The 13,739-nt window shown below is 37.8% G+C and overlaps 1 protein-coding gene across 2 annotated transcripts in view; it reads left to right on the forward strand.

Moving 5' to 3' along the window:
• Positions 1-1,191: 1,191 nt before the first annotated feature.
• The window catches only part of LOC127439950 (ATP-binding cassette sub-family A member 2-like), a 94,454-nt gene continuing 81,906 nt past the window's right edge, over positions 1,192-13,739 (forward strand). For both annotated transcript variants that reach the window (XM_051696255.1, XM_051696256.1), the window contains exon 1: positions 1,192-1,595. In XM_051696255.1, the coding sequence (XP_051552215.1) occupies positions 1,530-1,595 (66 nt within the window). In that variant the 5' untranslated portion in view covers positions 1,192-1,529. The remainder of the gene's footprint in view (positions 1,596-13,739) is intronic.

Genomic DNA, 13,739 nt, shown 5'->3' on the forward strand with positions numbered 1-13,739 from the left:
AATGACTGCCCACATATTAAAGGAATAGTTCACCCAAAAACTTTTATTCAAAAAACATTTACTCATCCTCATGCCATCCAATATGTGTATGATTTTCTTTCTTCTGCTGAACACAAACAATGTTTTTATTTTTGTTTGTTTTTGAAGAAAATCTCAGCTCTGTTGGTCCTCACAAGTGAATGGGTACCAAAATTTTTAACCTCCAAAAGGATCTAAGGCAGCATAAAAGTAACCCATAAGACTCCAGTGGTTAAATCTATATCTTCTAAAGCAATGTGATGGTATGGGTGATCAGGATCAATATTTAAGTCCTTTTTTACTATCAATCTCCATTTTCACTTTCACATTTTTCTTTTGTTTTTGGCGATTCGCATTCTTCATGCAAATCGCCACCTACTGGGCAGGGAGGAGAATTTATAGTAAAAAAGGACTTAAATATTGATCTGTTTTTCACCCACACCTTTAGCTTCTGAAGATATACATTTAAGCACTGAAGTCTTGTAGATTAATTTTATGCTGCCTTTATGTCCTTTTTGAAGCTTCAAAATGTTGGTACCCATTCACTTGCATTGTGAGGACCAACAGAGCTGAAATATTCTTCTAAAAATCTTCATTTATGTTCAGCAGAAGAAAGAAAGTCATACACATCTGGGATGGCACTGGCATGATGGTTTGAAAATGATGAGAGAATTTACTATCTATCCCTTTAAGCTCGAGTGAGCCTCAAACACTATTGCCTCAGTTGGTCTCTCACAGTGGCACAGAACATCTGGCACTGATGCGTGTCCAATGGTTGTGTCACAGTGAACATAATAAAATCTCATAAAATAATAGAATGTAATAAAAATACTGTTGCACCCACTTCTTTGCTGCAGAGGGAGCTATTCGCTTGTCTCGCTCTCAACACTTTTCAAGGGTTACTCTGTCGGTTATAATAAATAACACTCTGATCTAGACCACCAGCTGCCTTCATGCTATTCGTAACAGCCACATACTGTATGTGTTCTTGGTGAAGTTTGTGTAGTCAGCCAGAGGAGATTACTTCAATCCCAGAAGTAAAGATTCTGGTGAGATTAAAAAATGTTCTCACATCGACTGAGTTTCTATAAATAGCAAGGCGTCGCAGAATGATGAGTATTCAGCAGCGCATCAGTAATCCAGCGGAGGGCAGCCACTAGATTACCATAAAAATCACATCTGAACTACTTGACATCGGTCGCGCGCTCAACACACTCAAGTTACTATTGCAGTAAGAAACGTTTGTACTCTCCACGCAACGTTTGGCTGAAGCTGACACACAATAGTTTCTCCGCCCACTGCTCAGTGAAATGAGAATATCTATATCTGCTGCTACCAAAAGAGCATTTTATTCGCAAGCCCAGCCCTCTTTTAACAGGATGTTTGATTTTGGCACACGTCGGGGAGGACAGAATGCGGGCAGAGGGGGATATCGAAACAACAACACTGTGATGAATAGATTATAATTGTGACTTTAGCAGTGAGCGGAGCGGTTGTCCAACTAATCAAAAATGGGATTTCTTCACCAGCTGCACCTTCTCCTGTGGAAGAACGTGACTTTAAAACGAAGAGGACCGGTAAGAGTGTCTTTGTTTACAAAGGTTTGGAATGAAAAGTGTCGTGTTTTTTATTTTATTTTTTATTTTATTATTATTATTTAGGCCTTGAGGTGTTTTTGGTTTGTACAAGTCGCGCGGAAACGAGAGATGCACGAGCGCAGACGGGCGTCAGTCACGGATTGAGCCATTAAAAAAAGATGCAGCATATACGAAAGTAATGCTGCTCAGGTGCATTCAGTGTTACAAATTCATCACTATCAGACCCTCTGTCATATTTTTATTTGCATGTCTGCAGAAGCAATGTGGATGATGGGAAGTTATGACAGCCGATCACCTAGTAACAGGTGTTTAGGACACTAACAGGTTGTTTTTCCTTTAACAACCTGATTGTTCGACTGTGGTCGTGTGTGAGACCACAAATCTCAAGCAAGTTGAGGTTGAGAGGTGTCTAAACAAGCTGTTAGTAGGGTGATTGATTGTCTCCAGAACTTGCAAGAGATGAGAGCTGAGCCTGCTGATGATGAGAGTAACCATTTTATCCCTGATGTTCACCAGAGTGCTTTGAATCAGCTTAGGTTTAGCCTCTCCTAAAGCACAAACGCACTGAAACAAGCATTGCTAATGCAAAACCTTTTGTATATGGCATGGCAATCAGGAAACATGATCCTTTTGCTCAGGGGCAAAGGACTGTGGTTTTAACCATTTGGTTCTGAATGTGAATGTAAGGGAGAAGAAAGCAAAACCATAGGATGGCAGGACCTTTTGAAAAGATGACACTAATTGAACTTTTTCATGCCTTATCAGCATAAATCATTTTATATTATACATTTTTAAAATATTGAGTGTAACACATTATGCTTTGTGTTATATTACCCTGGAATTAGTTTAAAAAAATGAATTACCACAGCTGTGAGGGGGTTTCTATTACAGCTGCTGAGAGAGTGACAGTAAATTTGGCATCTTCTCCCATCTGATTGTTTTAATCCACCGCTCTCTATTTTTTTCTTCTTCTGGAAAGTCATTCAAACGTAACAGTGGATTTTTTTTCTTTTGGTCTTGGAGCAAATGGGTAAGTGAAAATAATATTTGCTGCGATCTCCCATTCACTCCCATTCATCGCTGTCAAAGTTTACCCTGCAAACGTTTACTTCCTCGTTCCAAAACCCGGAGTGTGAAAAAGGTCTATTTTAGTAGTTCAATATCAAAAACTTCTTATGATGGACACACTGGAAGGTCTAAGGGTTAGGAATGAGGATTCACTTTTTGCTTTGTATTTGGTGTAAACATTTATTCTCAGATCTCAGCAAGGAAAGATTGGCATGTTATTGCTGAATAAACTGCAGCAGTCACTATTCACATCAGTAAAGCTGAAATGTCAAGTATGGATGCGTGAATGAAAGTGTTATGTTGTAGTTTTACATTTTTTGAGCTTTCTCCACAAGGCTATTTTTGGTAGGCTACATTTGTTAGAGTAACCTTTATTTATCCCCATGTGAGGGGAAATTACAGTATTGCTGCAGCAAAACATTTAAATAAGCAATGAGAAATGTACAATGTACATAGAATATACAGTTAAAAAAAAATGTAATTTGCAGAATTACATGCAAAACGACATAGGCAAATTACTACAGTAATTTAGACATCATAACATTTAAATAGTTAACACATAACATGTCCATGGACTATAGGTTAACAGTTATATAGGGAAAGTGTATATCTTAGGCCCTCAAGTTTTTCATTTTAAGCACCTTTTTGCCTTAACGAGTGCATTTTAAATGGTCCTGCGGTGTGACCAATGAATGTATAAAAGTACAAATATTCCATATACTCTCTTAATTAATATGAGGTCATAAAAGCTGCATGCATAAAAAAACTTCCCAAAAGATTTGAATGTCAGCTACTAAAGTATTGAGTCAAAGAAGTATTTGTCAAATTAAATTTGAATTGCAGTTAAACTCTGAGTGCTATCTAGAAGCAAGTTGGCCTGTAAATAGGAGTTTCTGTGAGTAACAACACTCACTGTTTAAATATTTGTATAAACTACATAACATTTTAGGAATTAGAAGTATTTTAACCTTACAATTTAATCATTATCTTTATCATATCAGTTTTCTATTACTGTGTAACCCAATCTAGTATTTAACAAAAGTGGACTCTCAAGAGCCCTGCCCTAACACTCAATTGAGAAAAAAGCTGCACTGCTTTGAACGGAGAATGTTTTGACCTCAAATGCTGAATTTCTAAGCCTTGTTCCTCTCTCTGTTTGAACATCGGTGCTCCATTATGTTCTATTTTTAGCAGCAGTAACCATTTACAATAGCTCACGTTTGCAGCAAACATCAGGCTCCCTGGAGGTAAGGATCACCCAGGTAAGAATAGTAACAGTCACGTCAGTGAGCTGGTGGTTTGATCACAAAGGCCCACTTTAGGGTGGGTTGAACGTGTTGCAGATTGATGGATCCTGGGAAGTGGCGAGTCAGCAAATGTGAGCACTTCAGTGTGCTCTGTCCGGAGGATGCTAAATGAATGAGGTCCAGAGAGTTGAGCTCTCCCCTGACTCCCTGTCTTTATTGGTTACACACTGCTAACATGTTAGCAGTGAATGCTGTCAGCTCTTTGTCAAGAGTGTTTGTGGTTTGGTGGTGGTGCAGTGCAGGTGTCTTCAGATGTTTGTCAAAAACAGTGCATTGTAGGGCTGCAACTAATGATTATTTTGATAATCGATTAATCTAATGATTTTAGAATGAATATTCAACTATTCTGCAATTATTGCAATGATTATAGCTGCTAAAGAAAATGTATGTTGTTTTAAAGGAGTTTTAGATATTTATATTGGAAAACAAGCCAAAACGAAAACAAATCAAAAACGTAGGCGTGTCGCAATGGAGTAATTAAAATGGCAGCGCCCGGTTTATGCATGGATTCCCCCGAAGAACAAGCTGCAGCTAAAAAAACTCACCCACGGTCATCTAAAGCGTGGGAGTATTTTAGCCAGAGACCCAACAGTGTGGTGCTGTGTAAGCTATGCAAATTGGAAATGGCTTATCACAGCAGTACAACCGCCATGAACGAACGCTTGAAGTGAAAGCATCCCGGAGCGCTTAGTCAAGAAGTCAGCACCGTAAGTCCTGTTTACTTTTTGTCCCCACCCAAGCATGACATATTAGTGTTACAACGCGTGTTTCTGTTAGTAGTAGTCACTTAAAATTGATTTTCTAAATGTTTCCTCATCGCCCCCATGTTAAAAGTAATTTCTGCACCGCAGCTAACGTAGGGTGACCATACGTCCTCTTTTTCCCGGACATGTCCTCTTTTTCGGACCTTAAAAAAGCTTCCAGCCGGGATTTAGTTGCATTATGATGTGCATCTGGTCTAATACTTCATTGTGTGCGCACATATTTGCATTGCTTTAACCCCTCTTTGTAAGTCCCGCCTTCTCGCACACCAATTGGTCAATTATAAGAGGCTTGCAGCAACTATTGGCCAAATTCCTGCCTGTCAATCTCTCCGCGAATGCGCAAAGCGTTGTTGTGTTCGGCACCAAACAGTTGCTTGACAGTAGCAGCAAATGACAGCTGAGTGGAAACAATGCCCAAACGAAAGTGCAGAAGATTTGAAAGGTGCAAGTGATTTAGAAGCACACGTCAGCTCTGCGAGGCATAAAGGGTCAGCAAAAGGTGAAAGTTCATCAGGTAAATTAACGGACTACTTTTTGCGACCAGGTAAAATTGTTATCACATTGCTTAATTTTCCATGGCCATTCAAAATAATAGTAATAGTAAATGAAGGTACACTCATGGCATCAAATATTTTATTTTAGTACATTTTTATTTATTTATATATATTTATGTTATGCTAATAGAGTGTCTTTTTCACTGTATTGAAGATGCATTCATAGTAACACTGTTTTGAACCCTATTTTTCTGATCAGGTATTAAGAATGCACAAGTTTTAATTATTCCTGTTAGAAAAAATTTGTGTTACTCAAATTGCATTAATTTAACTGCAAAATGATTTTACGTTGTACTGCTAAACTCAAGGTTGGTATTCCTCCTGAAAGTGACTTGAATTTTACATTTGTTTAATTTATTTTGTTGTTGGATTGCTAAATGTAGATTGCACTTTCCTTTTACTTGAATTGAACAAGTTCTTACTTTTATTTTGGAGAGATTTTATGTTGGACTGTAAAACGGAGATTACCAGTTAAGACAGGGCTATTTTTGTTGCAGAATAATGGCCTGCAGTGCACACTTTGTTTCTTGTACATTCGTTTGTGTTTAAGAGAAGATGATATAATAAAATATTGAAATATTAATAAGACAAGTTTTTTATATTTATTTTGGGTTAATTGTTATATTAATCAAGTAATAAAGATACAAATTCTTTAGAATAATCGGCAAATTAGTCGTTAGATTAATCGACTAATCGGGAAAAGAATCGTTAGATTAATTGATAAAAAAATAATTGTTAGGTGCAGCCCTAGTTTGGAGTGCATCTGGACTGTGAGGTGTGTAATTCTTCCTCTCCTCAATCAGACACGAACTGCAGTGCTGCTCTTGCACATCATCATTAGAGTTTAATGTGATCTTATGTAACGTTAAATGAGATCAAACAACTATTCGACAATGAAAATGTATCGACGTTGTCAATAACGTCGACTAATCGTCTCAGCCCTAGTGCGTTGTTGAGAGATTTTTGGTTGGGATGATGTGGTTTTATGATTTAAGGTTGAGGTAATGAATTGCCATACTGTCTGTTTGGATTACACAAGCAAGAACAGTAGTTGGGGATGCAGTTGGTAGATAACAGCTCTATGTAGGGCAATTATCATAATGTTCATTTTATTACTGCAATGTATGACTCATATTTTGTTTATTTGACAATGAGGATGAGTTATTTATCATAATGTTCTAGAAGTACTGGCATTAAATAACTGAATGACAGCTCTGTCTTGTGTGCCTCAGCTGACAGAATCCCACAGACATTTCTCTAATCAAATCACAATATTTGATTAAGCATGAATTTAATGGAGCCATCATGTAAAATAAATAATTAGGCTTTGTTCAAATGTTCAAAAATGGAAAATCTTTAAAAATTTCTGACTCCTTGTATTCATCAGCATGATCATAGCAAGTCAGCATATTGTTTCCAAGAGTTCCAGTACCCTAGCATCGGCCACATCATGCCGACTTACTGTCAGTCGCCACTTTTGCATTGGCTCCAATGTTTTTGCCTTCCCTTGTAGTGCGACCAGAAACACGTTGCATCAGCAGCGTGGAAGACCTAGGTTCGGATCCTGTGTTGAAACCAGGAAGTAAAAGCATTCTCATAATCAGTAATGAGTATGATTCAGGGGTTGCATTTTTCCCTCTAACATTACATTTTTACTCGACTGATGGCTAGGTTCAGGTTTGGGGTTTGGATTGCGGGGGTTCATTTTATAAAATATGCATTCCTCTTCACTGTATTACATCCTGTACAGCTGAAAACAACTCACGTTTGGCACCCCTCCATGGAAATTACACCTGGAAAATGGAGCTCACACTTACCCATATGTCCAATAACACTTACCACTTTGGCCACTGAGGGCAGTGTTTCCAATTTCGGTAAGCAAAGTCCGATTTTAGCTAAAGAAAAGTCAACCTACTGTTTCCAATTTCACTGAGATCAGCCTGTAGTCATTTGTACTGTAGTATGAACAGCAAAAAAATAAATAAACACATAATCTGATTTTTACTAACTCGAACCAAACCACATTTGTCTGTGATTTGAAATCTGATTAAAATCAGATGTTTAGAAATGCATTTCATTTTGAATGGTCAGTTAAAGAGTATTTGTAAGTGCGGAAGTCAGTCCTAAAGAATTTGGGTGTAGTGTGACTTGAACAAAGCCTAGACTCCTTTCATTACCTTTGAACAAAGCCTAGACTCCTTTCTTTACCTTTGCGCTAATCCTCTCACAAACCTGACTGCGTGACTGTTTTTCCTTGTTAATAAAGTGCTACATCCACCTCCATCCTCCCAGAACAAAACCCACACCTTCTTTTGGGATGTATTATGGTGCATGTTTTGAGGTTAGCTAAAATTAACCCAAAATTATGTTTTAATGCTCCGGCTGTTACCTTACGCCAAGTGCAACACGGGCTGACCTACTTCCTGCAAGCTTCAATCCCTGACAATTGGCTGAATCAGGGACAGTCTGTGTATCTATGGAGACAAAGATAATGAGAGAGAGGGAGAAAGATAGATGGATAAAGCAAGAAAGAGTTAAGGCACAGACAGCAGTCGGATAACTGAACAGTCATTAACAAAGAGCAAGTGAGTGTAATGCCAGCTGTCTCTGAATTATACATGCAGGCTTTACATTAATGGAATCACAGTGTGTGTACTGTGAGCTCATTAATGCAGTGATCTCAGTACAGAAATGCAGATACGCTACCATTATTAAAAATGCAGTGTGTGTATGAATGGAAATGATGTAATAGCACATTTCTTTCTACTAAAAACAAAAATGTTGTTTGCTTAAAATGTGGGCTCAGATTTTCTAAGATGACATTATATTTTAAATTATAATAAAATGTGACCATTTAGCCTATACGCGGCAAGAATATGAACATCAGCTTTCTAAGACAATATGTGTATGCCATTTACAGAATCACACTGCAGAAAAACCCTGTTCCTTTTGCATTGGTTGCATTAGCTGCCTGTTAGTGGTAAGAGAAATGTAACAGTACGCCATTTGCTTTCCATACTAGTTTGGCAGAAATGTAAACTGAGTTTGGCAAACTGCAGGGCTTCATTTTTGCGATGAAAATTAAACTGCAAGATTCATGAGAAATATTCAGTGTTCAAAGACTGTTGATTCAGCAAGCAATGAGCCCCTTTTGAGAGCGAGTCTGCGTCAATTGAAAACTAATCATATACATTATGTATATACACAGAAAATTCAATTACTTTAAAAGGAATTTAATTGAGAACCAATATGAATTTGAGATCAATTGGATTGTTATGGACAGTGACATTTTAAAATGATATGGCATCTTGGCCGCAGAATGATTAATTATACATGTACATACTGTATATATTAATAAAATATGTAGTATCAGACATTGTGTATTGATGGTAAATGTTGTGTGTGAGAGTGTGATGGTAAACCAGCACATTGGCACTGACGTGTGCTGTAACACTTACTACAGCAGGACGATTGTGTGGCATGAATTTATTAACATTTGTATGATGATGGAACACTGTGACTCACCCACTGGTTGATTAAGATGTACTGTATGATTAGAAATGGTTTGAAGATGTTAGTTTGGCTGGCTTTGACAACGCAGATCAGGGGTGTCAAACTAATTTTAGGTCGAGGGTCGGATTGGGCGTCACCCTATACAGACCATTTTTTTATCTTTGTTACCTTGGTGTACCCATGTAAACTAAAGGGGGCACATGGAATTGAATTTCATTCATCAGAGGCCTTTAGATTACATAGGCTATACTTACAAAATTGGTTAGAGGATTCTAATCAAACAACAATGAAAAAGAATCTGTTTTTTTACACACACACAATAAATAAATACAGCTCGTCATTGAATAACTTAAACTTTAATGAGCCCTCTGAAACCAAACATGAACACAGAGTTAGGCCTAAAAAGAAACTTTGCAACTAATGTAAATTCCAGGCGGTCAAAACATTTGCACTGAATGGAGCATTGCATTGAATGTATTATATATAATAATAATTCAGTGGAGATATGCAAATAATTTAGATATTTACTTTTTAGCCCTAATATATTCCCTGTCCTTGTTGTAATTATCGCCATAAGCGACTTGCGCAAATGCAATGTGGGAGTGTATCCCTGGAACATTTGTCACCCAGAGATCCAGTTTCAGCTGAGAAGTGTGAATTTGTGTGTAATTAAAAGAAAGAGTCTACCGAAATAAGATGCGAATATGACATGCAATATCATTCCAAAAAGAGAATAATGAATATGTGAGACAGATATAATACATTTTTGGCATAATTTAGGCTGAATTTATTTTTTCTTCTTAAATCATGCCGCGGGCTGGATTTGCTGTATTTGGCCTGCAGTTAGTGTGTTTGACACCCCTGATATAGATCATAGAATTCTCAGCACTGAACGGCACTTCATGGAAAGTACTGCTTTGGAGTAATATTGCTGATTATGAGTCTGCTGAAATGGAGTAATTGGGGCAAGTTCTCATGCTGAAAGTTTCCCTATGCCCAGTGATGGGTGCCCTGCTAGCCCAGCGTAGCTTAGACAGCCTGCTGAATTATTGAGATCTCTCTATACTCCTGGGAGAAGAACAGCACTGGAGGAAGATTGGATGAAATAAACATGAGATGGAGGAGAAGAGGAACAAGGGAGATAGCGTCAGGAGGAAATTACTATAGTGGTCAACCATTCAGGAGAAACATGGCTTAGATGTTAGAAAGAAGAGGGTTGATGGACAGAAACATCTTTTATCACTACAATGCTGAAAGGTGAGAGCCAATTGCAGGAGTACAGAAGCGAGAATGGATTGTAGCTCTTAATAAATACGTTTCCATTCAAGGATTTTTTGCGGAAAAAGTTTTAGCGCATCAAAATAAAGCTGATGGAAAGGCAAATTATCGCTAAAATTTCACAAGTGTCGACATAATATTTTTCCGTTTAACTCTAGTGCATAAACTCTATGTCGATACTTCTAATGTCGTGAAAAACTCAGTAAGCCATCCATTTATTTAAGTTGCTTTTCCACACCATTCAAAATAATAGACGGCAGTCATGGAATTAACCCACAATACTAGGATGCACGATCCGATACCGCTCCGATACTAAAGCTTTTAGACGGATCGGGTATCGGTCCGACGAGCTCGATCCAAATCCAATATGTGTGTTACTCATGTTTGTTACTGTCAGTCTCCAAAAATGACATAAAAGAACCATAAAAACACCATTGAAGTAGTTCATATGACTTGTGCATTTTATTCAAAGCCTCTTTAAGATGTGCGATAGCTCTGTGAATCACAAAAGGCTGTTTAATAAGTAAATATATAGTATGTGCAGTGCCAACGCGTTAGTGAATGGTGCTGCTCTGTTGACACAAACTCACGCACAGGCTGGTAATGCACTCGCGGCTATTTTTAGCCTTCACGCAGTGCGCAATATTTGAGCGCTATTCAAGAACAGCATCTCAGATGTAGATGCTCAGTAGTTCAGTTCACTAGCATTTTGAATGGCGCCGGAGGTGCATTTTACCAGAATTTGAATAAGAAGCGAATTAAACTACTGTGAACTTGCCTACAAACAGACACATACAGAACTTCCTGGAGAGTTTAGAATGTCAAAATAAAAGTGTGAGGGTTTAAAAAGTGCACGATTTAAATATATTACTGTTGTATTTAAAATTAAGTCAATAATAATAATATTAATAACAATTTATTATTATTATTATTATTATTGTCATCATTAGTATTTGTTTACAACTTATAACAATGTTTAAGTTGAATGGGTTCCAAAAAATAACTATGTGAAAGAAAAGTGGACTGATGTCTTACAACTACATTGAACAAAAATTAAACATTTCTGGAAAAAAAAAGAAAAAAAGGCAAAAATAAAAACTGGTTTATTTTCTACTGAAGGCTTGAAGACTGGAATTACTGTTAATTTTACTGCTACATTATCTAGTATACTAGTTAATAATAAAGTGTTTCTTAATGAGCTATACATTTATACTGAAATAATGTGTAGTTAGAGGTTTGTGTTTCTTTACATATTAAAGAGTACTCACAATTAGTTCCACACAGTAATGTAAAGATATTCTAAACTGATTATGCAAAAAAAAAAAAAAAAAAAAAAAAAAAAACATTTCTGTGTGCAAAGATATTTTACATTTTAAACAAAATACACAATACTAGGAGAAAAGCATTAGTGTGCTTTTTTGGAACACTAACACAGCCCAGTTCTATAAAGTTATTGTTTATACTTTTGAAAAAATGCCGTCAAAATTCCCTGTATTAAATTAGGCTAAATAAATTACCAAATGAATAAAGCATTAAATAAAATAATTAATTACCAAATGAAAAAAATATTTTTTAGACCTATATATGCCTTTTCTTTACACAAACTTAAATTAGCCTTACCCTGTTCTGTAGACGAAAAAAAGTCAGCTGAATGATTCTCAGAATGTTCTACACGTTTTTCGAGACTATAAACTATCAGAACTATTTGTCCAATGCTGAGTTCACTTTCAGAAAACGAGCTTTTGAACATTTTAAAACAAAGTGTTTTTTAGGCATGACGTCATCACTCCATTTTTATCGATAAAAGGCCATTTGAATGGAAAGAGGCAGAAGACAGCAAATTTCCCAAATTCTTTTTTATGCATTTTCACTTTTTTGATAACAAAATAGGGTGAAAAGTGGATGGAAACTAGGCTACAGTAATGAGGACAGGTTAGGCAGTGTGTTAAATGTGGAAGGAATTCAGTGAGAAAATAGAGGTGTTAGAGTGTGTTATGCAGAAGAAGAAAGAAATACATGAGAGATGAGGGACTAGACAGAAATGAACTGAGACAGGAAAGAGGGATTGTGGTGTAAGAACTCCAGAGCCATTGAGTTATCCCTTAATTTGGCCACAAGATCACATATAGTATACTGACCCCTTAAGCCCCACAGTGTGCTTGCATTTATTGAATGGCAATGTGTGTCCAGAGTCAGTGATGGTCCCTCTTAAATGATCATTATTACAGCAACCTTCAACTTGTAAAACCAAGCTCAGCTGGAGCCATAAATTGGGTCAGAGAGGGAATATAGAGAGAACCGGGTTAGCTCTGGAACATTAAGACAGTTACATGTACAGTTACTCGACTCCAGTATCATTTCTCAGTGTAGTCCATCAAGAAACTTGGCGTATTGACTGGAGTACAACTGTAGAGTTTATTTAGGCTTTATTTGTGCTTATGGATTCTGGGTGGTTGTTAGCACATTGCTTTGCAGTTGGTAGAGTGTTTCAGGTTGTTGCTACTGGTTAAATGCTTACTTGCTTAAGTCAAAAGAGCCCACTTCCAAGTGTCTATTAGCCCTTTTCCACCGAAACTGCGATGGTTTTCTTGCTGAGCCTGTGTTCAGCTGGTTCAAGGCCAGGTTAATCTGCAGCCCGTCATAAACTGGCCTTGCATTTCCACTGACTTGAGAACCAAACAGTGACGTAACGGGTTACGTGGCTATGTGGTAGCTTTACGTGACTACCTCATTTGTCCATAAACAAATATGGAGCGTTATATTGTTTGTGTACCTGTTTTTGCATACAGCTTTTACTTTTTACAACATACAGAGAAATGCAATCTAAGTGTGTAGCTGGTCAGAAATCCCCTTACTGAACAAAACAATGCACAAAATATGATGAGAACAGATGAGAACACAGAGAAAGCTAACAAAGTTGTCAAATAGAATTACTTACTGAGATCAGCTACAGAGGACACCGGCGATTCGGTGTTCATCTCAGGCGTGACTGACTGAATTCAGTGCCCCAGTTAGTTAGCTGGATGGTCTGTGTCCGAGTCATTGTTGCTCCATCCACTACCACTTTTGCTTGTGTCTCTATGCTCCCTGCACTCTCTTAAGTTTTCAATTTGTTTATGATTTGGTCAGTCGTCCCATTGAAGCTGGAGTGCATAATTTCTTGCCTTTTGTCCTCTTTTTTTTATTTTTCCCCTTTTTCACCCAATTTGGAATGCCCAATTCCCATTGTGCTTTTAAGTCCTCGTGGTCGCGTAGTGATTCACCTCAATCTGGGTGGCGGAGGATGAATCCCAGTTGCCTCCGTGTCTGAGATCATCAACCTGCGCATCTTATCACATGGCTTGTTGAGCGCGTTGCCACAGAGACATAGCACGTGTGGAGGCTTCACACCATCCACCGCAGCATCTGCGCTTAACTCACCATGCGCCCCACTGAGAACTAACCACATTATAGCGACCACAAGGAGTTTACCCCATGTGACTCTACCCTCCCTAGCAACCGGGCCAATTTGGTTGCTTAGGAGACCTGGCTGGAGTCACTCAGCACACCCTGGGATTCGAACTAGCGAACTCCAGGGGTGGTAGCCAGCGTCTTTTACCACTGAGCTACTGAGGTCCCCACCTTTTGTCCTCTTTGATT

This window comes from Myxocyprinus asiaticus, chromosome 4 (genome assembly GCF_019703515.2).
Source record: "Myxocyprinus asiaticus isolate MX2 ecotype Aquarium Trade chromosome 4, UBuf_Myxa_2, whole genome shotgun sequence".
Lineage (NCBI taxonomy): Eukaryota > Metazoa > Chordata > Actinopteri > Cypriniformes > Catostomidae > Myxocyprinus > Myxocyprinus asiaticus.